This window comes from Panthera onca, chromosome E3 (assembly GCF_046562875.1).
Source record: "Panthera onca isolate mPanOnc1 chromosome E3, mPanOnc1 haplotype 2, whole genome shotgun sequence".
In the NCBI taxonomy this organism is placed as follows: domain Eukaryota; kingdom Metazoa; phylum Chordata; class Mammalia; order Carnivora; family Felidae; genus Panthera; species Panthera onca.
The window spans coordinates 34,526,058-34,550,020 of NC_138354.1; the positions used below are offsets into that span (position 1 = coordinate 34,526,058).

The following is a 23,963-nucleotide window of genomic DNA, read 5'->3' on the forward strand; positions in this document are numbered from 1 at the left end:
GTAAGCCGCGGTTGCTCGCTGTTCTGTCTGTCCCGCATGCCGTCCCTAGTCCGTCCAGACATCGTGGAACTAACTCTGATAGGTTAACACCTGACATGCCCTCACTTAGTTTCCAATAGAGTCATCCGCACGCATGTCCTGACCACACTCCTCCTGGACGTCAGACTAATTGGCGGCCTCGTCCAAAGCCAGACTCACTGTAGATACATTGTCAGCACATCTCCCACGCGTCCGGCCGGGCTGCCCCAGCCAGGCTTGTGCGTGCCGGTGGGACAGCCAGAGGGACATGGGCCTCGGGAAACGGGAGTATCAAGGGAGGCCCCGTGCCAGGCCCAAGTTCAGGTGTAGGCAGAAGGCCGGTGGTTTACTTTTACTCACGCTCACGGGGATTTGGTGTAGGCAAATAACCAACAAGGCATTTGTTTATGTGCTGTTTTCTTGTGCAGTTATAGGGACGGCCCAGGTAATCCTCTTAGACATAATTATGAAGGGACTTTAAGAGATCTCCTACAGTTCTTCAAGCCTAGACAACCTAAGAAACTTTACTATCAGCAGGTATGAGCCCGAATTCATGTAACTGTGGGTCATGAAGAGAAGGTTTGGGTTTCGTGGAAGCACATCTGACGGTCTCTCTTTTCTTACCAGCTGAAGATGAAAATCACAGACTTCGAAAACAGACGAAGTTTTAAGTGTATATGGTTAAACAGCCAGTTTAGGGAAGAGGTACGTTTTTTTTTTAACAGTAGGAAGTTTTACTTTTATTGGCGTTTAATGTTTCTGTCTTTCTAGCCCTCGAAAACTAAAACAACAAAGGGAGGGTGTCCGAGGCCCTCAGTCCCCTCCAGCCACCACGACTGGAGCATTTTCAGTCGGAGCTCTAGCTGCTTGGCCCAAGGCAGTATCCTTCTGGAACCCCGGCTGCCTCTGGGCCTCCTCAGGTGGGGCGGGTGCTGGGGTCTGCCATTGCTGAGGCCGGTTCTGCACGGAAGGCAGGCCCAGCCCGCCTGCACGTGGTGGTTCTAGAGAGTCTGGCCCGGCTTGGACCCCGGTGTTTTTGCCTTTGTAGTTCCACCAGTCTCGAAGGCGCATGTAGGCCACGTGCTGTACGCGTGGTCCTCTGGTGGAATTGACAGGCTGAGCTACTCCGCGCCTCCTCTGGGCCTCGTCTGGGCTGTCTGTCACGTCACCCTGCTGGATCCGGCAGGCGGGGGAGGGGGGTGGCTTTCCGTGGGGTTTCCTGAGGAGCTGTCCTGTGAAGGGCGACCTTTCTGTATCAGCGTTGTTTCCTAAACTCCTATCGGGTCCTAAACACCTCTGGGGTGGGGTGGGCATCTCCGGTTTGGGCAGGTGGGCACAATTCACGCATCTGGAGCCCTCGGGGTGGGGCGTCGGTGATGCGGTGGGAAGCTAGAGACGACAGAACGTCCCTTGCCATTTTTTCCTTCCTCGAGCAACATGGACGTGTTGTCGCAGACCTCTTCCGTTTTCTTGAAAGCATCGATTTCCTCCGGTCCTTTCCTAGGAAATAACACTATATCCCGACAAGCACGGGTGTGTCCGGGACCTGCTGGAAGAATGTAAAAAGGCTGTCGAGCTCGGGGAGAAAGCGTCAGGGAAACTTAGGCAAGTATTTCCTGAAGCTGCCGGCGGGCCGCGGGGGCGTCACCAGGCCACCCGACACTGGGACCCGTGTACAGTGTTGCACACCGGCTTTCAGCCCGTCTTCTGTGGCAGTTTGTAGACCCTTCATGATGGGACGCCCCCCCCCCCCCCCCCCCCGCCTTTTTCTTTGGAGAGCAAGAGAGAGCACAAGTGAGTGAGGGGCAGAGAGAGAGAAAGAAGTGGGGCCCACATGGGGCTTGTGCTCACCCGATGTGGGACTCGAACTCCTAAACCGTGAGATAATGATCTGAACCGAAGTCAGATGTTCAACCACTGAGCCATACTTTCTTCTTTCCCTGTCTCCTGATTATTACTAAGCTGTAGGAAGAACTTGAGATGCAGGTGGAAAAGCCACTCGGTAAGGAAAGGGTGCAAACGGATCAGCCAGAACTGCTGTTGGTTGTGTGTGAGGAATCAGGGCGCTTCTGAGCCACGTAGCCGGTGTTGAGGCTGAAGTCAGAGGCCCCCGATTGACGAGCAGTGTTCATTTCAGAGAGTTGACCGTTCTTACCATGGGGCCGGACAGGCGCTCGCAGGACAAAACAGCCCTTGGGGCTACTTGGTTCCTGGAATGTTTGCTCAGTGATGTTAATAAAAGAATGAGATCTTTATTCTCTAACGAGCTAGAGAGAGAAAGAGCGCAAGTCTGACCCCACTTGGAACCATTGCGGGAAAGATGTGCCTGGTTTGGGGAGACTTGGTCTCCTCCCTCTCCGTGCCCAAATGCGGCCGCATCCCCTCCAACCGGAGCATCCCCCCCGGCCTTTCCTTGAACCACACGCTCCAGGGGGACCACCGACTAGTATTCTGTGCCGTGTTCCCTGAGGACGCCTGCTTGGGACATTCCCAGTTTTTAACAAGGAAAACCATAAGCAAATGTTGATAGCTTCGTAATAAAGAATTTCTCTGTAGGGGAACTGCTCATCAGCCCCGTTTCTCCCGTGGATTGGTGTGGCTCACTCCGTGCCCCCCCCCCCCCCCCGTTCTGTGCAGGCTGCTAGAAATCGTAAGCTACAAGATTATCGGCGTGCACCAAGAAGATGAGCTGTTGGAATGCTTGTCTCCGGCAACGAGTAGAACGTTTCGAATAGAGGTAACGGGCCCTCGTGGGCGCGGTGCGGGGCGGGGTCGTGGGGTGGTGGGACGGCCGCTGGCGGCGGATGCTGCTTCAGCTTTGTCTGCGTGCTGGGAGAAGTGAGCCCTGCAGTTGGTTCTGTTCTTCCGGCTGCTGAGAAGTTAACGTTGCGTTGTGAGAAAGTACACACAATGTGCTTTTTCGCGGTAGTCGTGGGAAGTGCATACGGCTCGGCTTCCGGAAATCCGTTGGCGCGTTGAGCGCCCCTCCCTGCCCGTCACACTTGCCTGGTGGCCCACTCTGCTGAGACGCTGTCCCTTCACGTGCAGCTCCGCCCTCCCCCCCACCTGCCCTCCCCTCGGGGGCTGGCCTCTAGGTGCCCGTCCACAGGGGATCCTAGGGGAATTGTCCCCAGATGGGAATTCTCGATGTGGGCCCCCAGGCAGGTCTGCTCAGAAGCTCTGGCTCCCTGCCCAGTGTGGAGCAGCTGAAGTGTCCACAGTGACCAGAGTCGCACGCACTTTGGTCGCTGGAACCCCAGAGTTTCCTGCCGACACGGAGATCCCTTCCAGCTCTGAGCTCCCTGGTTCTAACGAGACCCAGACACGGCGCTGGGCGGGCGTGGGACCCCGCGGCCTTGATGGGCAGTGAGGCGGGCAGACGCAGTGTGTGTCTGCGTGGACTGCACCGCTCGGCTCAGTGTGCGCTCCCCCCCCCCCCCCACCCCCACCCCGCGTCCCAGGAAATCCCTCTGGACCAGGTGGACATAGACAAGGAGAGTGAGATGCTCGTCACCGTGGCGCACTTCCACAAGGAGGTGTTCGGGACGTTCGGGATTCCGTTTCTGCTGAGGATCCACCAGGTGAGGCCGGGGAGGTAGGCTGAGGGCCGCCGCCAGACGTGAGGTCCCGGGCGCCACGCCGGGGCTCCTGCCGCGGGGGCGTGCACACACGTGTCCTTTACCCTTCGTAGGGCGAGCATTTCAGAGAAGTCATGAAGCGGATTCAGAGCCTGCTGGACATCCAGGAAAAGGAGTTCGAAAAGGTAGGCAGGACTCCCGGGCCGCACGCCGAAATCCTGGCTCCCGCGGCGGCCGGACTTTGGCCGGGGGCGGGGGGGGGGTTTGCTGGCCCCCGGGGCTTACGGAGGAGCGGCCCTTCTGTCTTTCAGTTCAAATTTGCCATTGTGATGATGGGCCGACACCAGTACATCAATGAGGACGAGTATGAAGTGAACCTGAAAGACTTTGAGCCCCAGCCTGGTAAGAGCCCTCCCGTGGTCAGAGACGCGGGCAGCCCTGGGTCCCAGTTCCTTCTGCGAGGCAGGGAGGCGCAGTGCGTGACCCATGGGTTCCTCTAAGACGCATTCAGGGTTGGCGTGTCGGTGGCTCTCCGGCGTGTGCTGGGAAGGGCGGGGGGTGGGCATTGCACTGGGCTCGGCCCCGCTTCCTCGCCGTCTAGCCTCGGCCCTCAGCCCTGCGTCTCTCTCTCCGCCAGGTAACATGTCTCACCCTCGGCCTTGGCTAGGGCTTGACCACTTCAACAAAGCCCCAAAGAGGAGTCGCTACACCTACCTGGAAAAGGCCATTAAAATCCATAACTGACTTCCTCACCCAGTGCGTGCGAGGCGAGGGGCCGTGCGTGGGTGTGTGCCCCTTTTTAACAGCCTAGAACTTTGGTACACGCGCACCATCTGAAGTCTTCAGCAAGAGGATTTGCTGCTGATGTTAATTTTATTTTGTTGAGGCTGTTCCGTTTGGCTTCTCTGTATCTATTGACTGCCCTTTTTGAGCAAAATGAAGGTGTTTTTATAAAGCTTGGATGCCAATGAGAGTTATTTTATGGTAACCACAGCGCAAGGCAACCGTCAGCGTAACGGGGGAGAAGAGGTGAGGGCCACGCGGCTCCGGCTCGAGGCCTCTGGGCTGTGTCCAGTCGGCAGAGGCCTGCCCGGCTGCCTTCCTGGGGTCGCGGGTGCCAGCCCCGCAGCTGGTCTTACGTTGAGGCTCGTCTGACGTTTTCCCCTCAGTTCTACTTTCCAACCTTTTGTGTGCATCTGTAAAGGCAAAACCGAGAAACTCACAACCTAATAAATAGAGCTCTTTCCTTCACTGCGTGTACTGTCCCCCTTCCTCGGTCCCCCTCCCCCGCCCCCCGCTGCCCGGGTCTCTCGGTAAACGCGTCTCAGTCCATCAGCTGCTACCGTCCTTCAGCCCGTGTGCAGCGTGGACGCCCCCGAGTGTGAGCACGGTCCTGGCGGACGGCCCGGGCCCCTTTGGTTCGCTTGAAAACGCTGTTCGATACAATTGAGTTGTCAGGCTTGCTGCCTGTGGGCAGACTGACTCCACAATCTCAGCAGTTCATACAAGCAGGTGAAAGAATTCTCAGTAGAGTTTCCTCGGAACGGAACAGACGGAACAAGAAAAGGAGAGCCTTTTAGCAAAGAGGGCATGCTCACTAGTGGTCAGTACGCTGTTGACTTTGTAAAAAAACAAAACAAAACAAAAAAAAACAAAAAGAAAAACAAACAAAAAAAAAAAACCAGAGAAATGAAATTGTATATTTAATGAGTGAACATGTATAATTCACCGCTGGGAGGAGGTGACTTTTTGTTGGGTGCATCTAAGTGACTCTTCACTGATGTTGATATTCATTGTGTGTAGTTTTATTTCAGTCCCAGCCTCGTTTCCTCTTATTTTGGAGCTAATGCCGGCTGCGTGTCTAGTTTTGAGTGCAGTAAAATAGAATCAGCAAATCACACTTATTTTTCATCCTTTCCCAGGATTTTCCTTTCTTTCTGTAGCATCAGTGTATACCAACTCTTCCTGTATATTGCCTTTTTGCTGGAAAATGTTGTATGTTGAATAAAATTTTCTATAAAAACTGGAAATCAGTGAGTGACGTGGAGGTCAAGGGGAGACTTCTGCTCCCCCTGGAGGTCTGTGTTCCCCCTGCTGTCGGGGTTGCTCGTGGATAGTCCTGGTCGTCCGGGGGTTGGATTTCGCCTCTTCCAGGTCATGGTCAAGCTCGAGCAGTGGAAGGTTTCCCGGGAGGAAACTGTTGCCCACATCTGAGGACCAGAAGCATGCCGGAGCCAGCCCGGCACGAATTTGTCTGCAGGTTTCCATGGCCCCGTGCGCGTCTCCGCTCCCCCGGGACCTGCCCCCTCCGTGCCCTGCGAGAGTGGAATCTGGGCAGGCCGGCGAGGCTCTTTCACCGTGTGTTTGACTCTGAGCATGAAAGAGTTGGTCTTTTGTTTGAGGTTTGGCCGTGGGTTGGCTCTAGTAGGATAGCTGGATCGGTATTCTCCCTTAAGTTACCGAGTGACTGCCTGTCGGAAAGACTGGTGATGTGGACATACGCTATGCTTTTACCTCTCCATTCCCTCCGAGCTACAGGGTTCGGTGTCTGAGCTCCTAAAACTGATTTTGGGGCACGGGGTGGAACCCAGCCTTTCAAACAGCTCACTCTAAGCCCCGAGGACGTTCCCATCTATTGACAGCCATCAGAGTTCGCAGAAGGATGAGTCCCTTGGGAACCATAACGCGACCGGAATGAGGGGCATGGCCATCGCACGGGACCCGTACGTGGGAGCCGTGTGCAGAGAAAAATTCGAGCGTCCCAGGGTACGGCGTGTGCCATTTTCTGTAACGGCTGTTCTTTGTAGGCAGCCATGCCCTTCCCGCTGGGGGACCAGTCGCCTTTCTCTAAGAACTTCCAAGTCTGCTGCCTCGGGGACCCCCACTTCCAGCAGGAAGGGGTGCGCGTCTCCTGCGTGTTGCCAGAGCGGTAAAAAGCGGAGTCTTGTGTGCATGGCGCTGAGAGGTGTGGCTTTGGGGCTTTGGTGCGTGACACCATGCTGGGGTGAGGCCCCCCGCAGCGTGAGTCCGTCGGGGTGGGGGACCCCAGACCGGATCCCTGGGACTGCGTGGTGGGTCCTCGTCCGGGGCTCCCCCCCTGCACAGCTCTGTGCTTGTTCGGAGGCACGCGGTCGTGGTCTGCTTGCTGTTTAGGATGGGGACACATGAGCGTCGTGCTGGAGTCCCCAGCAAGAAGCCGCAGCGTGGGAGAAGATGGCTCCGGGGGCCCCGTGGTGGTCTCGGGGACAGTTACCGAGCTTTGCTGCTGGAGCCTGGTAGCAGCCTCGCGCCATACCTGAGCAGATGAGCACGGCAGCGTCCGGGGCACGAGTCCAGGGGGGAAGGAGCCGTCGGAGAGGCCGCGTGACCACGAGCCCGGGGCCAGGCCTTGCCTGAAAACACTGCCAACGCGGACACGCACCTCGGACGTCAGCACGCCGGAACCGAGGGCCCCACGGACTTCTGTGTGGGGCTCCCGCCTTTCCCTCCGTCTTGCCGTTTCTGTCCTGGCCCGGCCCTGTCCAAGAGCGCCTCCTGCCACGGCAGAAGGTTCTGTGCGTGGCCCAGAGGGGTAGCCGCAACGACGCATCCCTGCCGGACGCCCGAGATGTGCCGAAGCGGCTGAGGGGGCGGATTCGTAATTTCCCTTAAGTAGCCGCGTGTGGCCAAGCGTCTACCCTGTTGGAGAAAGCCGCTCTAAGCCGATTTTCCTCCGGTTCGGTAGGGGTCGTTCCGGTGACTGGCTCACGCGGAGCCTGGACTTAACGTAGAAAACCGTGGCAGGTTTTCCTGGCCTTTTCTTGCTGGATCCATTTACCGGATGGGAGCAAAGTCAAAGACCAAGCTTCCTGAGGCCTTTGCCTTGTCCCCGGGGGAAGCAGAGCCTGTGCGGACCCGTCCTTCCCGCCTTTATCTTTGAGTGAGGCTTTGAAGCCAGGCCCGCGGGGGTTTTAAGAGCGGTCCGGGCAAGACGCAGGGAGGGCCCCCACGCGTCTGACCCGCCGACGGATGGGTGGATCCAGGAGTGGGCCTGTGGGTGCTGACGCCGCGATCATGTTCACAGACGTGATCGGATGTTGGGAGGGAAAGCCACCCCCCAGCCCCCACGGTGCTCATCTGCCCGCTTTGCTGGCACCGAAGAGCCTGTCCCTTCAGGCTCGCTTTGCAAAGTCCGCCTTGCGTCAGGCAGGCGGCACAGACGCGTTTGAGCCGCATCTGCAGCCGCTTTCAGCCTGAGGCCTCTCCACACCACCACCGCCCCTGGCCCTCCTTGCCCCTGCGCGCACAGCACGGCTTTGCCTGGGTGCCCGCGCCCCCCCCCCCCCCCCCCCCCCCCCCCAGTGCTCCAAGCTCCCTCCCGACTATGCCCAAGAAGCCCCACGCCCTGCGGCCTGGTTCTGGGATAGGGCGGGGGGGTTGGTCCCCGTCCCGTCTCTGGGCTTTAGCCCAGATTGGGGGCGAAGGAAGCTAAGAAAACTCAGGCGCTCTTGTAACGACCCTCACCGTTCACTGTGCCCTGCTGCCTCTGGGCCGCCTGGAGTAGCCAGGGGACTTCGACAGTTTGTGCCACCTGGCTGGGGTCTGGGCTCGCCTGCTGGAGAGCTGGCCTCAAGACCCAGACTCTGCTGGCCTCGGCATCCTGCTTTCCAGGCCCTCCCAGCTGGCCCTCCTGGGTGGAAGGAGCGGGGCTGTGGGATCCCAGGCTGGGGCCTCCCTCTGAGCCCTGGGCCCTTCCGGCCACGCCGCCTAGGTGGCCCTCCGGGAAAGGTGTGCCCTGGGAGAGTGAGGCCTCGGGGCCCCACACCCCAGCCTGACCTTCAGCGAGATCTCGGAACAGGAGTGTGGCTGGGGGGGCTCCCGTTAAGGCGGCGAGTGTGGAGGCCCTGGGAACACGAGGCCAGTGGGGAGAGGCGAGGCGCAGTCACACAGCACTTAGCCCAACGGTTGCTGGAGGGTGCCGTGCGGCTGGACCATCATAGGTTTGGTTTTTATTTTTTTACTATTTTTTTTAACATTTATTCATTTTTGAGACAGAGAGTGAGCATGAGCGGGGGAGGGGCAGAGAGGGAAGACACAGAATCCCAAGCAGGCTTCAGGCTCTGAGCCGTCAGCACAGAGCCCGACGCGGGGCTCGAACTCACAAACCACAAGATCAGGACCTGCACCGAGTTGGATGCCCAACCGACTGAGCCACCCAGGGGTCCCTCATAGGTTTTAAAAGAAGTCGGAAAGTCTGGATTTTCATCGTGAGTCTGCCAGTCAAGTCCCTGAACGACATTTTCTTACGGTGGGCAGGCAGTCTGAGTCAGAAAGGACCGGAGGCTGATCTGTGATGTCACAGTCGGGAGGCGGCCGGAGCCGTGCAGGACCTCGAGGGCATCCCGGGGACCCACCGCCTTTAAAGAAAAGTACTGTGGGGGCTGAGCCAGGCTGACGGAGGAGGCCCAAACACCCGCACCCTCTGACGCACCGCGAGCAGTGTGTTTGCCACGAGAGGTGCCTGTCCTGGGACTGATGCTCCCGTCGGGACCCATCTGGGAATCACAGTCAAAACCAGCAAGTGCCCCGGTGATCGTGGAATCCGTGGAATCGGAACAAGGGCCTCGAGGCGAGTTCACCAGATGCATCTGGTTCTGGCTCAAGACGGGTCTTGGCTTCCTCAGCAGAGCCAGGCGCGCCGGTGACCATCCCCATGTGGCTTGGGTGCCTCCGCGCAGGTGCAGAGCTCCCCAGAACCGGAGATTGGCTCGGTCCCGGTGAAGACGTCCCCTGGGTACTGGCAGCCGGGAGGCCTGCCCTGGCCTCTCAGGGATCATGTCCTGCCGTGTTTGAGCTGGCACAGTCTCCTTCAGGCGTGGACCCAGGTGGGTGGCCACCTGTGTTGTCTACCTGGGCCTCTCTGTCTCCCCGGGTTCACCTGGCACCCCTGTCCCAGCTTGCTGTATCACAGATAATAGACTGGCTCTTGGGTCCAGGGGCCCTATTGGGTCCGATGCTTCAGCTTTTTTTTTTTTTTTTTTAATGTTTATTACTTTTTAGAAAGAGAGCACGAGCAGGGGAGGAGCAGAGTGAGAGGGAGACACAGAATCCGAAGCAGGCTCCAGGCTCTGAGCTGTCAGCACAGAGTCCGACGCAGGGCTTGAACTCACAGACTGTGAGATCATGACCTGAGCCGAAGTCGGATGCGTAACCGACTGAGCCACCCAGGCACCCCAGATGCTTTGGCTTCTAACCCTCAACACCTTGCTAAGATGGGTCCATTTAGGCGTTGAAATGGAGGCTCCCGACCCCATAGCTAGCACTGAGTCGGAGGTCGGTGCTCTCCCTGGTTCTCCAGAGCATCTGGGGTGTGGGCGGAAAGCCACCTTCCCCTGGCATCTTCAGGGGGCTGACATTCAGATCCAGAGAAATCTGTCCCAGCAGGCTATATGCAGAGGGGCTCTCCCCTGACCTTGTGAGGCTTTGGGGAACTTCTCTGCCTGCTGACTGGTAAACTGCTCTACACACACACACACACACACACACACACACACACACACACAACCTACCTCCATACCTTTTCAGGGAGCCGGACCCTGCTGCCTCCAGTTCCTGGAGCAGGGAGACCCTCCTGCCTGGGCTTCTGCATCTATAGGATGCGGAGGGGTGAACATCACAGCAAATTTAGTGCAAATTTAAAGTAATCTCTATGCCCAACATGGGGCTGGAACCTACGACCCTGAGATCAGGAGTCAGTTCTGACTGAGCCAGCCAGGCACCTGGTTCTCTTTCTTTTCTGTCTCCTAATTCTCCTGCATTCTTCCCCCCTTCTGTAGGAAATTCACTTTAATTGAAAAGGTGGGTGAATAGCATTCATCTTGTTTTGCAAAATAAAAATCCCTTAGGGGGGTGCCTGTAGAGATTACTTAAAAATCTCTAGAAACAAACAAATTCTCTTAGTTTCCTCCCCCCCACCCCAGGGTTTCCCCTGCCCCCCACCTCATCCCCAGCAGACCCCATGTTAACCCAGGGGGGATTCTGGTCCTCATCAGCTTGGGGCCTTTTAATGTCCCAAGCGTTGACCAAATTCTCGTGGATATTCGAGGCTGTGGAAAATGGGGAGTGAGGTGTTCCCCCCACCCTGCCCCCAGCTGGAGGTACAGAGATGTTTTCAGATGCTGAAGCTTGAGCTGAGGGGAAGGGGCCAGGAGAGCAGGAGGTACCACGCCGAGGTCTCTGAGGGGTCAGAACGGCAGGCAGGGAGCCTGAGAAGCTGGTGTGGGGAGTCCCGCTCCCCACGATTCATTCATGTGTCCGATGCTGACCCAGCCCCCTAGCTGTGCCAGGAGGACAGAGGGCAGGCGCCTTCACCCCCTCCCTGGGCCAGGAGGGACCCCAGCAGGACAGACGTGAGCAGGCAGAAGTCACTCGGTGGACGTTTATTTGGTGGACCTTCACAGGCGGTGGTAGCAGAAGAGCTCTTGCTGGCACATGGGGCACGTGTGCTTCACGTCCATCAGGCTGTCCATACAGAAGGGGAGGAAGCAGCAGCCCAGGAAGCACCTGCAGCCTCAGGAGCAGCGGGGTGTGGGCCAGCGCCCCCCTCCCGTGCCCCGTCCCCCAAGCCCAGCAGGCCCCGCCCCCCTGATGCCCAAGCCCCCCACCCCCCCCCACCCCCCAGGAGGCCATTCACCCAAACACAAAAAGACCTGTACGCAGCAGCCAGGTGAGAACCCCTGGGACCGGGGTGGTCACTGTTATGATGCGGTTCCCACAGTAGTGACATATGGACTGTACCGGGATGGCAGGGCCCATCCTAGGCATTCTGGTGAACAGAGCTGGGGACGGGGAGGGGGGGGCGGGGGGCGCGGCGCAGCTCAGACCGTGGCCCTCTCCTGGCACTCCTGCAGCCTCTCCGCGCTCCCCTGCACGCCCAAGACCCCAGGGTGGGCTCCAGCTCCCTCTCCCTACCCCGTTTCCCCCACCCCTGCTCCTGCTGGCCTGCAGGGCTCAGGGGCCTCTTGCTGGTCAGGAGAGACCCAGGGAATTTGGAAGCATCTCTAGGTTTCAACTGGGCCCCTTCAGCTCAGCGAGCTACCCAGGATAGCATACTCATCCAGCCCCTTTTAGGGGCGTCTGTTGGATGCTCTCAGTCAAAAGCTTTGATGCCCTGGTGAAGACGGTACAATCCAGAATCTACCTGCTGGCGTTCTTGTGTCATCCTCTCGCGTTTGTACAGCGGGGCCAAAAAATGTGTTTAGCTATCTAAGCCCTGCAACCACGTCCGCAGTCTCGGGTGTGCGGAGAAAGGGGGGCTTGGGTGGTGGCTGAGTTTGTGGTTAAGAAAACAATTCCCACGAGTTTTAGTGTCCTGGCCAAAGGCTCAGGGTCTGGTCTGCAGCCGTGAGGAGGGACTTAGGGGCCTCGCAGGCCTTGATCCCTCTGGGGTCCCGGGTGGGTGAGGGGTGCTGGGATTTGGAATGGACGGAGCCCCGATGTGCGGGATGCAGAATCCCCAGTTTAGCACGGAGCTAAGGAAAGCTCTGTGGCTAGAATGGGTGTCCCTACGGGCCTTTCCATTCTGCCCACTGGGAATGTGCAGAACAACCCTGCAGCTCCTGACCCTTTGAGACCTTTCTCGAGTATTCTGCATTCCTTAACGGGGTTGTGTAAAAACCCCCTGAAGCCCAGGCCCTACCCTGGGCAGGGGCCACCTTCCGCTTCTCTGGTTGCGGCCGGTGCCTCGCACTGCGGAGTCCAGGGGGTTTGCCCCACGAGCCTGCCCTGAGTGCCCACTGCAGACCAGCCCCTGCGCCACTCATTTCATGTTGGAGAGGAGGGGCTGTGGCCAGCCCTGGGGGGGTCACACGGCTCCCGGGGGGCAGCGGAGAAGGACTTTCAGAGGAGGTGCTGTTGGGGCAGAATCTCGAAGAGTGGGGCAGGGCAGCCTGAGCCCAGGAAAACCGAAGGGGAAGGAACAGAGGTACTCACCCGGGTGAATGGCCGGGGGGCCTTGGACATATATTGGAGGGGGCCCTTGAACTCTTGGAGGCCAAGGACCAGGAGGAGGAGGGGGACGAGGACGAGGAGGCTCTTTGGGAGAGAGGAAGGAAACACAGCCTCAGACCCAAAGTCCCGCCACTTGCCAGGCGCTGAGCTGACAAGGTGGCCAGCCTGCCAGCCTGAGGGTATCACCCATTTTACAGGAGGGAAAGCCAAGGCCTGGAGGAACGAATGCCAAGGCTTGCGTAGCATAGATGGAGCAGCTGAGGTTTGAACACAGACGTTTCGGACCCCAATTGTGTCCTCACGTCCTAGAATGAAAGCTCTTCCGGGAGGCAGTACCAGGAAACTGATGACGTAAAAAGAGCACGGGGCCCATGATCTCTTTAAAAGAAACAAAACATCGAGCATTTGTTGTTTACGTGTCAGACTCTGTGCCGGACGTTTTACACACCTGGCTCCATGGATTCTGGTGAAAACACCAGGGAGGTAACCGTGTGGTATTACTCCAATTTTGCAGATGTGGACACTAGGCTCAGAGAGGTTAACCAACTTGCCTGAGGTCCCCCAGCAAGCAGGTATGTGAATTGAGGATGCCCACCTCCCAAGGAGGAAGGAGCTCCAAGGCTCCAAGAGTGGCAGCGCTTCATTTGCTCCATCCCAGAAGGACAGTTGGGGCCACAGCGCCCTCGCATTCCTCCCAGGCTTCATTCCCTCCTGCCCCACAAGGGGACTGTCACGCCGTGTGCACGTGCAGCTTGCTCCCACCCCCCCCCACCCCAACCCCAGCTCCCAGTGGTGAGCCCTATGCCAGTCCTGGAGTCAGGTGCAAGGCTGTCTGGACAGGGAATTCTGGGATCTGGAAACCCAGTGTGTGGTCTGGGAGGTGGGCGGATGAGAGCCCCATAATCGTAATGACTGTGGTCAACGGATGGGGGTCCACATGTGTCTCTATGGGGAACCATGGGGACCTACCCCTCCCAGGTGAGGGGCCTCGTGGCATAATTGGAGCTGCCTGGGATCCCCCTCCCCCACCCCGTGCCTCTTCCCACAATGGGGGCGGCCAGGAAAGAGGAAGCCGCTCTCCGTTTTTTGCCCTCAAGTCTAGACTCTTGGGAACAGGAAGAGATTTCATACCCATCCGGTGCCCCCAGGTGTCCCACCTGAGGCTGGTTTTAGTACCCATTTTACAGGTGAGGAAACTCAAGGCCAGCAAAGAAGTATGCGGCCTGGAGCTGCCCGCTGCCTGGTTGACACCCGACCCAGCCGAGTTAGCAGCCGTCAGCCCTACACCGACCATCCCTTAATCCTCTCAGCCGTTTTCCAGACGGAAAACGGATCCAGAGAGATTGGTGACTTGGCCCAAACCTCATCAGCAGAGCTGGGACCCCCCCACCCTGCCACCCCATCCAGTCTGGGTTGTGTCTGGCCACGGGGGTGGGGCAGGGGATGGGAGGGACAGGCCGCACCTGATACCAGAGAGTCATTCGGCTTCTTTCTTGGCTTCTTTTTAACACTTTAAGAGAGGGCACAGGATGTCGGGAGGCCCCGATTTGTCCCCATTGGGTCACACGGTCCCCGAGTTGGTGGGGGACAGCAGGACATGACGGTGGAGTACTGGATTCAGCCCCCAGCCAGGCAAGGGGACCCCCAGTCTCCTCTCCTGCTTCCCATGGGCGCCAAAGTCAACTGGTCACCGGGATGGCGGCGGGGGGGGGGAACTCTCACCCTGGGGATGGTTCCATCTTGGTGTCCTGGACGTGTTTTGTTCCAGCAACGGTATCCCAGCAGCGGCGGGTTCCAAGCTCTGAGCAGCAGAGTGCTTATCTGGAGTCCCCATGGCGAGGCCTGGGTGCCCTTGGGCCAGAGTGCCTGCCTGCCTGGTGCCTCTCCCAGGGCCTGGCTCAGGTGGAACAGCCATTGTGATGTGCATCCTCACAGGGGCCAGAGGTGTGGGCTCTGTATGCCCTCCCTGCAGGAGGAGGGGGGACCCTCCCGTGGCCCAGCCTGAGGACCCTTTGGAGGCAACCCTTCTCCCACTGTCCTTCTCGGGTTGAGCCGAAACCAGCCCTGGGTTCTTGAGGGCGGGGGCGTGGTGACCAATCTGGAGCCTTAAAAATATGAATCTAGGCTGGGCTGCACCTGGTGGCTCAGTCCATTAAGCGTCCGACTTCGGCTCAGGTCACGATCTCCCAATTGTTGAGGTCAAGCCCCGCGTCGGGCTCTGTGCTAACAGCTCAGAGCCTGGAGCCCGCTTCGGATTCTGTGTCTCCCTCTCTCTCTGCCCCTCCCCTGCTCGTGCTCTCTTTCTCAAAAGTAAATAAACATTAAAAAAAAAAAAAAAAAAGAAATGGGAAAGGATGTATATAATTTCCAAGATGAAGTAAAGGAGCAATTTTTTAAATTCTTTGAAAAAAATTTTCTTAATGTTTATTTATTTTTGAGAGAATGAGAGACAGAGTGTGAGCAGAGGGGCAGAGACAGAAGGAGACACAGAATCTGAGGCTTCAGGCTCTGAGCTGTCAGCACAGGGCCTGACGCGGGGCTCGAACTCACGGACCGCGAGATCATGACCTGAGCTGAAGTCGGCCACTTAACCAACTGAGCCATGCAGGCACCCCGATTCTTTTTTTGTTTGTTTAATGTTTATTTATTTTTGAGAGACAGAGACAGAGCTAGCGGGGGAAGGGCAGAGAGAGGAGACGCAGAATCTGAAGCAGGCTCCAGGCTCCGAGCTGTCAGCACAGAGCCCGATGTGGGGCTCAAACTCGTGAACTGCGAGATCATGACCTGAGCCAAAGTTGGACTCTTAACGGACTGAGCCACTCAGGTGCCCCGTAACAATTTTTTTAAAAACTAAAGGTTGATGTTGAGGGAGATGGGGTGGAAGCACTTTCTCTTTAAATAAGCCTTGCTTTATAGGTTTGACTTTGGAACTATATCATTATTGTTACTAGTGTAAAAGGAAGCACATGCAAAAGAAAAAAGCAACACCGAAAAACGGAAAGCAACGGAAAACAAACAAATGTGACTGTATATCAAGATTTCTTCCACGGGACACAGAGCACAAGCCATAAAGGGAAAACTTGAAAGACCCGCTTCATCAAAGCACCGGCTCTTCAAAAGGGGAAGAAAAAATGCTTAGCCACAGGCAGGAAGACAATATTTGCAGTACAGGTATCCAGACTGTAAAAGAACTCCAACTACTTTATTCTACTTTATTTTATTGTATTTTCTATTTTATTTTATTTTATTTTATGTTTATTTTTGAGAGAGAGAGAGAGAGACAGAGCGCAAGCGGGGGAGGGGCAGAGCGAGAGGGGGACACAGAATCCAAAGCAGGTCCCAGGCTCTGAACTGTCAGCCCAGAGCCGGACGCGGGGCTCAGACTCACAAACGGTGAGATCGTGACCTGAGCCAAAGTGGGACACTTAATGCCTCTCTCTTGCTCTCTTTTTTTTCTTTTTTTCTTTTTTTTTTTTTTTCAACGTTTATTTATTTTTGGGACAGAGAGAGACAGAGCATGAACGGGGGAGGGACAGAGAGAGAGGGAGACACAGAATCGGAAACAGGCTCCAGGCTCTGAGCCATCAGCCCAGAGCCCGACGCGGGGCTCGAACTCACGGACCGTGAGATCGTGACCTGGCTGAAGTCGGACGCTTAACCGACTGCGCCACCCAGGCGCCCCTCTCTCTTGCTCTCTTACCAGTACCTGTGGCACCCACACCCGAGATTCTTGAAACCTCCATTTCCTGGGCCACCTGCCCAGGTGCCTGGTCTCCTTTGCCTCCACTTGGTGACAGCCCACCGTCACCTCTCCTGTGCTCCAGGGCGGGGTCGGGGGCACGTCCCGGAGCCTGTCCACACCCTGTATGTATTGGCGTCTGAGATTTGATGTTTGCTGCATCCCTCAGCACCCGGCACGCAGAAGGTGCTCAATTAATATAGGTTGAATGTGCGAATGAACGAACGAAAGAATGAACGAATGAATGAACGAGCTGTGCGCTCTAGTCACCCAGCCCACCCCACGTGACTTAAAATCCTCTGGATATTCCACCCCAAGAAACAGAGTCTGTGTATAGAGTTGAGGTTACACATCTCCGGATGGGGTTGGGAACAGCCTCCTTCTCTGGGAATTTTGAGGCCGGCGGTGTCCCTCCCGCAGGGTTGGGATCCGGGCTGGGGCCCTCTTGAGGGTCAATCAGCGAGGCAGCTGAGGGGCAGTGCTCTCGGGAGGAGGGGGGAGGGCGGGGGGAGGGGGGGGCGCATTGCGGCCACCGCCACCAGGGGGCAGCACCAGGTTGCACGAGTCAGCCTGGCTTCCTCCCTCTGGATCTCTGGGGCCAGGATCTGGGGCTTGTGGGGTGCCCCCCGAGGCTGCTCCGGTGCCGCGGGCTCCTGTCCAGACCAGGCTGGAAGGAGAGACGAGCATGAGAGAGGGCCTGAGGCCAGCCGAGGCCACACAGAAGGCTGTGGTGGAGCTGGCACGGATACACAGGGTCCCACAGGGGAGCCCGGAGGCCTGGCTGGGCTCCTCGGGGACCTCTCTGTGGGGATCACTTCTCCACTAGACTCAGGGCTCTCGGACAACTGGTGTTTGTCTGGTTCCAAACTTTGCATCTCCAAAACAAGGCCTGCCATAGAGGAGGAAGTGGTTAAAGTGTGGGCTCTGTCACTCGCAGCTGTGTGACCCCGGGAGGGCATCTGCACCTCTCTGCAAAGTGGGTCTGATGATAACCCTTGCTGCCAAGAGAGTTCGGGAAATTTCATGAGACAGTTTTATCTTGTTGGCTGATCCTTGGTGCATGCCTACTTTCTGTTCTGTTCTGTCCTGCCCCGGGGGCATTTGTGGCTTGCCCTTCCTGCCCCGCCCTGCCCCCCAATGCTCTTCCCATGAGCTACCCCATGGCTCATCAACATCATCAAACTCTCAGTTCATAAGCCGTTCCTCACGGAAGGCTGCTGTGGACCCCTGCCAGAGCACCCAGCCACCCTCTACCATAACCACCTGGTTCAACTTTTATTTATTTATTTTAATCAGTTACTTTTTAAATTGACATCCAAGTTAGTTAGCATATGGTGCTATAGTGATTTCAGGAGTACATTCCAGTGACCCATCCCCGGTGGATAACAACCAGTGTTCATCCCAACAAGTGTCCTCCCTTATGCCCTTTACCCACTTGGCCCATCCCCCACCCACAACCCCTCCAGCAGCCCTGTTTGTTCTATTTAAGAGTCCACCCGCGTCGATTTTTAATTTTTTTTTTTTTTTTTTTACATTTGTTTTTGAGAAACAGAGTGAGACAAAGCGTGAGCAGGGGAGGGGCAGAGAGAGAAGGAGACATAGAATCTGAAGCAGGCTTCAGGCTCTGAGCTGTCAGCACAGAGCCTGACGCGGGGCTCGAACTCATGGAGCCGTGAGATCATGACCTGAGCCGAAGTCGGATGTTCGACCGGCTGAGCCACCCAGGCGCCCCAACATGGTTCGATTTTGGCGACAGTTACCTCTGTCTGGAATTAACAGGTTCGTGTATTAGTTTAGTTGATTATTGTGTTTTGCTCCTAAAATGTCAGCTCTGTGAGAGCCCAGACCTCATCAGTTTTGTTCACATGTGTCTCCCCCAGACCCTACCACAGTGCCTGGGACACAGTAGATGCTTAATCGAGATTTGTTGCAGGAAAAATGAATGAATGAAAGAAATCTGTGTGAAGTCCTTAGCTCTGTGCCTGGCATATTGAAAGCTTGCAATGAGTTAGCAATTAGTAATATTAGTAAGCAAGACAATAATACATTAAATAAGCAGAGTCATAAAAGCCAAGGTGGGAGGCAGGCCATCCTAGGAACATATGAGCCTGGAGTTTTGGCAGCTGAGGGTCCAGGGAGCCCCACCCCCTGCCTCCGCTGAGGTCCTCCCCCGCTGTGTGACCCTGGGCATCTCACTCCCCCTCTCTGGGCTATGCTATCTTCTTGAGCAATAAGGCTTTGCAGCTGGGGCTGCTTAAAGGAAAAAGGCAATGGGACTCCCCCCATCTGCTTCCTGCCCAGCCTCTCTTCCCAGAAGGGCTCGGAGGTGATGAGGTGACGAGAAAGGAATCTGGAGGAATGAGTTCTAACTGTCACTCTTGTGCAAGTGTGGGGCGGGGCTTTCCCTGGAGCTCCCCCTGACTCCATCTGTTGGGTGGTGGGGAGCCTGCAGCCCTGGGCGGGGACTTGCTGGGTCAAATTGGGTCACCCCCTAACCTCTCTGGGCTGACTTTCCAGCTGTGCCACTTCCCTGTCACCTCTTCTGCCCAGGCTGTGGTGAGCTGGGGGCTGGAAGAGTGTGAGGTGGGGTGCACCCCAAGCCCCGTTCCCTACTTGGGCGAGGAAAGGAAAGCGGCAGCAGGGGGGTGGTTCTTGTGCCCTGGGCACCCACGAAGGTCCTCTCACTGATCAGCGGGGACCCAGATGAGCGAGTGACACGGTTACTTCTTCCCTGGTGGCTGCCACCCATCCCCTGTCCTCAGAACTCTGGGACAGAGCCCCCCCCCCCCCCCCCCAGGCCTGCCTGGAGGTGGAGAGGGGGACTTTCCAGATGGAGAAGAGCCCTGGGAGCTGTGGTTCTGCACCCTTCCATCCGTGCGGACTTGTGTTGGAGTGTGTGCATGTGTGGTGGGGGGTGCTGGTGTAGCTGTGCTGTGGGTCTTGCGTGGTCAGGGGGTGTGCTCATCGGCACAGGGTGTGTGTGGTGCAGGCTTGCACGTGGACGTATCTGTGTGTGTGTGTCCCTGCCTCTCAGGTGGGCTGTGTGTGGGACTTGTCATGTCTGGGTGTCTGTGTGTGTCTAGGTGGGAGGGGTGCGCGGCCTGGGTATCCGAGTGTGTGGGCTGTCCGCATAGGTGGCTCCTGGGTCCGTCTTTTCCTCCTTCAGCCCGCGGGCTTGGCCAGCCTACTTGGACCTCGTGCTTTCAGCCTCAAGAGCTGCCCGAGGGGCTCAGTCCCTTCCCTGGGTGCCCCACCCAACCCCTTCTCCACTCTAGGCTCTCCTGGTGCCATTTTACAGAAGGGGAAATCGAGTTATCCGTCAGGCCCCTCATCCTGGACACGTCTTGTTCCCTCCCATCACATGGCAGCTGCCCCTGTTTCTTCAACGTGTTTATTGAGCACCTACTATAAGTCAGACATAAAAAACCATGGGACACAGATAAGGTACCTGCCCTGGGAAGCTCACATTTTAGCGGGTACCACATTTGGTTCAGGGTGGGCAGAGGTGGGCACCTCTTCTGAGGCATAATGACTAGAAAGAGGCAGCATGGGAAGATGTGGGGTAAGACTGTTCCCAGCTGAGGGAACAGCATGTGCGAAGGCCCTGGGGGGCCCATTAGGGCCGCAGTGGAGTGAGCAGAGCTTGGGCAGGGAGTGCTGAGATCCAATGCATGTTATGAGACCTCCTGGGGCTGCTGCACAGAGGGGCAGTGGCTGGAGGCAGACCAAGGACGGGGAAGTGACTCTCCAGAAAGTGGTGGCCCAAAAGACACAAAGAGCACCAGGCAGGGAGGAGCTGGTGTTTCCACAGCCCAAGTTCCCATCCCTGCTCTAGCCCGGGGAGGCCCCTCTCGGGGACGCAGACTGGGGCGACACATCCTGGGGAGGGGACTTCAGTCTAAGTCACCTAGGGAAGGAGCACCTTGGGGTGTGACACAGCAATGTCCAAATCTTGGCCTGTCCAGGTATTGCTGCATGATCTTGGGTAAGTCGCATTGCTGACCTGAGCCTCATTTCCCCGTCCCCAGAGCGTGTTCTTCTGGGTTGTGACGAGGGTTTCAGAAGTCAACCTGTGCTGGCCTTCAGAGTTGAAGGTGTCCAGTGTGCCTGGCACATTGTAGGGGGCAGAACTGGGTGGCTGTGGTCATTGCTAAGGGCGACACCTAGATTTAAGCAAGTGGTGTTTTAAAAAGCAAGTAACAATAATCATAATAATTCTCTGGGGGCGCCTGGGTGGCTCAGTCGGTTGAGCGTCCGACTCTTGATTTCGGCTCAGGTCATGACCTCGTGGCTCATGAGACTGAGCCCCACGTTGGGCTCTGCGCTGACAGCACGGAGCCTGTTTGGGATTCTCTCTCTTCCTCTCTCTCTGCTCCTCCCCCACTCGTGTGCACTCTCTCACTCTCTCTCAAATAAACAAACATTTAGGCACACCTGGGTAGCTCAGTTGGTTAAGCATCTTGATTTCAGCTCAGGCGATTATCTCCCGGTTTGTGAGTTTGAGCCTCACGTCGGGCTCTGTGCTGACAGTGCTTGGGATTCTCTCTCTCTCTCTCTCTCTCTCTCTCTCTCTCCCTCCGCCCCTCCCCCATTCGCTATCACTCTCTCAAAATAAACATTTAAAAACAAACAAACATTATAAAAATAATTCTCACAACGTGTCTAAGCATTCATGCACTCTCTCACTTTAACACGGCAACCTTATCGAGAGACGTGCTGACATTGTCCCCATTTTACAGATGAAAAAACCGAGGTGCCAAGAGAGGGGACCCGCTGAGAGTTAAAGCATGTGGGGACCCAATCCTTAGGGCCTCCAGACCTGCTGTATCCACCCCAGACGTATCCCCTGCCGTCGTCTTTTCCATGACATGTGTGCCTCCAACTTGGTGATGCTCCTTACTGGAGTTTTCTTATGTTAAGTCAATCCTAAGTGCTACAGCACATGAGTCTGGGTTTCATTAAAAGGGCAACAGGGAGTCACTGAAGGGTTTTGAGCAGGGGCAGGACGACCTGGTGACGGAGAGTCTCTCCCTGACCAGACTTTAGTTGGGCTCCTCTGAGCCTTCGGCTCGCCTGGGCACAAGCTGGAGTTCCCCACCCTGTCCCTGTAAGAGTCCAGTTTTGGCAAGAATCCTGACAAGTTGGTTTAGCCAGAATTCCCTGCCCTCTAGGTCTGACCAAATTCCTCATCCCCTGCCTCCTCCCAGGGGATGTGTGACCGCCCATGTCTTCCGCAAGAATCCTGCCAGGCCAGCTTAGCCAGACCCCCCTCTTCCCCCTGCTATTTCCTCCCAGCAGTCTCGCACTCCCGGACCCTGCTCTGTGGCTACACATCTTCTCCTCCCTGTATGTGGACGTGAGCCCCATCTCTCTCCCTGAATGCAAACCCCACTGCAGGGGCCCCTGTCCCTATCGCGACAGTGCTGAACAAAGTCCGTCTTACCATTTCAGCAAGGGTCAGAAATAATTTTTTTTTTTAGCAACAGTCAGATTTATACTTTTGAAAGCTCACTCTGGCTGCTGCACAGAAAACAAGCGAGGTCACGGATATTAAGGGAGGCATAAGGCAGGGGAGGAGGCCACTGCTTCTGGTGAGACAGTAGAGGTCCAAGTCATGGTGGGAAGGAATGGGGGGCAGATGGGTGGACAGTTATACTTTGGGGGGAGGAGTCTCCCTCTCATCCCTGCTTTTAGACCTTACCAGGCTGCTGTCACTCTTAAAGTGAAGCTCTGTAATTGAGACCCATCCACTTAGCCCCCTCTGGCTCTGGCCATATCACTTCTGTCCACGTCGCTTCTCGTGTCCTAGCCCCACCACACTCCTGTCTCAGGGCCTTTGCACGTGTGCTAACCTTCCTCAGGAATGTCCTTTCCTTTGTCTATTCAATTCCTGGTCTTCCAGAAGACCCCAGGTCAACCAGCACTTTCCAGAGAAGACTCTCCTGGCTTCTCCAGCATGATGCTGTCCCTGCTATGGATACAGCGGGACTTTATACCATTGTGATTACTGGTTTAACATCTGCTTCCCCTAATTAGACTGTAACCCTCTGGGGGACGGGGGGTGGCAGGACAGGACGAACACGAGTTTTGTTTAGTCTAGGGCTTAGAACAGAGCTCATGTGCAATAACTATTTGTCACATGGCTGGACAGATGATTGGTCTTTATTGGGTGGAAAAGTTAGGCCAGATCTTCTCATCTGCTGCTGGCTCAAGTCTGGCCACTAGGCCAGTGCCATGAGATGCGGTCATGATAGTGGGCTGATGTCTCTGGTTGCAGGAAGCTCAAGCTGTGGCAAGTTGGGAGAAAGAATTTCTCCACGGACCCGTCTTCTCTGATAGGGCCAAGGGCAGGGCACTCACTGAGCCAGGGATGCTTATCCAGCCCACCACCTGACACCCTACCTTATCAACCTGCCTGCCATCCAGGGCGGGAACTGGGTGGGCACTTTTTACTCTGGATGCTCAGCACCGCAAATGGAGGCCTGGCACCGATGATACCCCAGTGAATGACTGCAGACGGGAACTGCACCAAACTCAGGTGTGGGATTCTCCGAGGCTGGGGTGCCCGGGGGACTCAGTTGGTTAAGTGTCCAACGCTTGGTTTTGGTTCAGGTCATGACCTCCTGTTCTTGAGTTCGAGCCCTGGATCAGGCTCTGCACTGACAGTGCTGAGCCTGCTTGGGATTCTCTCTCTCTCTCTCTCTCTCTCTCTCCCCCCCTCTCTGCCCCTCCCCCAATGGTGGTGTTTCTCTCTCAAAATAAATAAATAAACTTAAAAAAATAAAAATTAAAAAAATTCTGTGGTTAGTTGAGGAGGAAAAGGCTGTTCCTGATGCCATAACAAAACACCAGACTGGGTGGCGTAAGCAACAGAAAGTGACTTCTCACGTTTTTGGAACCTGGGAAGTCCAAGTTCAGAATGCCCGAGATTTGGTTCCTGGTGGAGGACCCTCTTCCTGGCTTGGGGACAGCTGTATTCTTGCTGTGTCCTCAGTGGTGTCTTTGCACGTGGGGAGGGGAAAAGAGGGAGGGAGAGGGAGAGATTGAGAGGCAAGCAGAGCTGGTGGGCTCCAGCAGGGACCCACGTGCCACTTCCAGCCCTGGGACTATAGGCCCAGGACAGTTAAGGGGTTTCCTCCCTGCCCCTCCACCAACCTGAGCCACGGTCCAGGGCTGGGCTGGCTTTTAGGGGCTCCTCTTGCAGGGACTTGCAGTGGCCAGGCAGGGGACGGGGTGTGGTCACCTATCTCCATGCCTCAGTTTCCTCTCCTGTAAAAGTAGAGTATTGTCAATTTTCTGCAGACACAGAGGACTCAAGGAGGGAATGCAAATTAAGAACAAAACAAGAGAACAAATGAACAGTTTCCCCTTGTTTCCCCCCCTTTCTTTTCCTCCCTTCCGTTTTACCTCTCTTTTTATTCCTTCTCATCGTTCCTGGAGCTCTTTTTCTCCGCTGAAACGGAGGCGCCGCGGGCCTGGCGGATCCTGGAGCAGAGGTCAGCTAGGCCCGGACCTGCCGCGGGTTGTTAGGGGAGGGACCTGAACGGGACCTCCACTTTTCAGGAGAATGTTCCGACCGTAGGTGCAGCACGGGCGGGCATCCTCCCGGCTCCCGCGCGGGACGAGGGGCCGCGCTCCCG

General features: G+C 56.5%; 2 protein-coding genes and 2 long non-coding RNA genes across 10 annotated transcripts in view; 2 read left to right on the forward strand and 2 right to left on the reverse strand.

The window, feature by feature from the left end:
• Positions 1–4,847, forward strand: part of USP7 (ubiquitin specific peptidase 7) — a 66,522-nt gene extending 61,675 nt beyond the window's left edge. For all 4 annotated transcript variants that reach the window (XM_078439986.2, XM_078439988.2, XM_078439987.2 and 1 more), the window contains 8 exons: positions 447–555; positions 646–723; positions 1,523–1,623; positions 2,656–2,755; positions 3,480–3,599; positions 3,710–3,781; positions 3,908–3,998; positions 4,234–4,847. In XM_078439986.2, the coding sequence (XP_078296112.2) occupies positions 447–555; positions 646–723; positions 1,523–1,623; positions 2,656–2,755; positions 3,480–3,599; positions 3,710–3,781; positions 3,908–3,998; positions 4,234–4,340 (778 nt within the window). In that variant the 3' untranslated portion in view covers positions 4,341–4,847. The remainder of the gene's footprint in view (positions 1–446; positions 556–645; positions 724–1,522; positions 1,624–2,655; positions 2,756–3,479; positions 3,600–3,709; positions 3,782–3,907; positions 3,999–4,233) is intronic.
• A 6,152-nt stretch (positions 4,848–10,999) lies between these two features.
• Positions 11,000–14,728, reverse strand: LITAFD (LITAF domain containing). Of its 3 annotated transcripts, none has more exons than XM_060648453.3 (4): positions 14,307–14,728; positions 12,567–12,668; positions 11,269–11,413; positions 11,000–11,138 (listed from the first exon to the last, which is right to left on the reverse strand). In XM_060648453.3, exons 1-4 carry the CDS (start codon positions 14,509–14,511, stop codon positions 11,030–11,032), a joined length of 561 nt encoding a protein of 186 aa, XP_060504436.3. In that variant the 5' UTR covers positions 14,512–14,728; the 3' UTR covers positions 11,000–11,029. The 3 variants fall into 3 exon arrangements, with proteins under 3 accessions (XP_060504436.3, XP_060504439.2, XP_060504438.2); XM_060648456.3 differs by lacking the exon at positions 14,307–14,728 and adding an exon at positions 14,055–14,289; XM_060648455.3 differs by lacking the exon at positions 14,307–14,728 and adding an exon at positions 14,048–14,289.
• LOC132689052 (uncharacterized) lies at positions 14,465–15,799 on the forward strand. Its single transcript, XR_009614814.1, has 2 exons — positions 14,465–14,528; positions 15,536–15,799. It is a non-coding gene; the product is annotated as an uncharacterized LOC132689052 (long non-coding RNA).
• A 2,035-nt stretch (positions 15,800–17,834) lies between these two features.
• On the reverse strand, positions 17,835–23,956 carry LOC132689050 (uncharacterized). 2 transcript variants are annotated; one of them, XR_009614808.3, is made up of 4 exons: positions 23,731–23,956; positions 23,479–23,592; positions 23,212–23,323; positions 17,835–20,486 (listed from the first exon to the last, which is right to left on the reverse strand). It is a non-coding gene; the product is annotated as an uncharacterized LOC132689050 (long non-coding RNA). The 2 variants fall into 2 exon arrangements; XR_013552887.2 differs by having other exon boundaries at positions 17,835–23,323.
• Between the last annotated feature and the right edge of the window lie 7 nt (positions 23,957–23,963).

What these genes read in the sequence shown, in the direction of transcription:
- LITAFD (XM_060648453.3), bottom strand. Translation starts at nt 14,511, where the DNA reads ATGCACATCACAATGGCTGTTCCACCTGAGCCAGGCCCTGGGAGAGGC. An exon ending in CCCCCCGGCCATTCACCCGG is followed by an intron (nt 11,414 to 12,566) that starts GTGAGTACCTCT and finishes CCCCGTCCCCAG; the next exon opens with CTCTGTTCACCAGAATGCCT. An exon ending in ACAGGTCTTTTTGTGTTTGG is followed by an intron (nt 11,139 to 11,268) that starts GTGAATGGCCTC and finishes CTGAGGCTGCAG; the next exon opens with GTGCTTCCTGGGCTGCTGCT.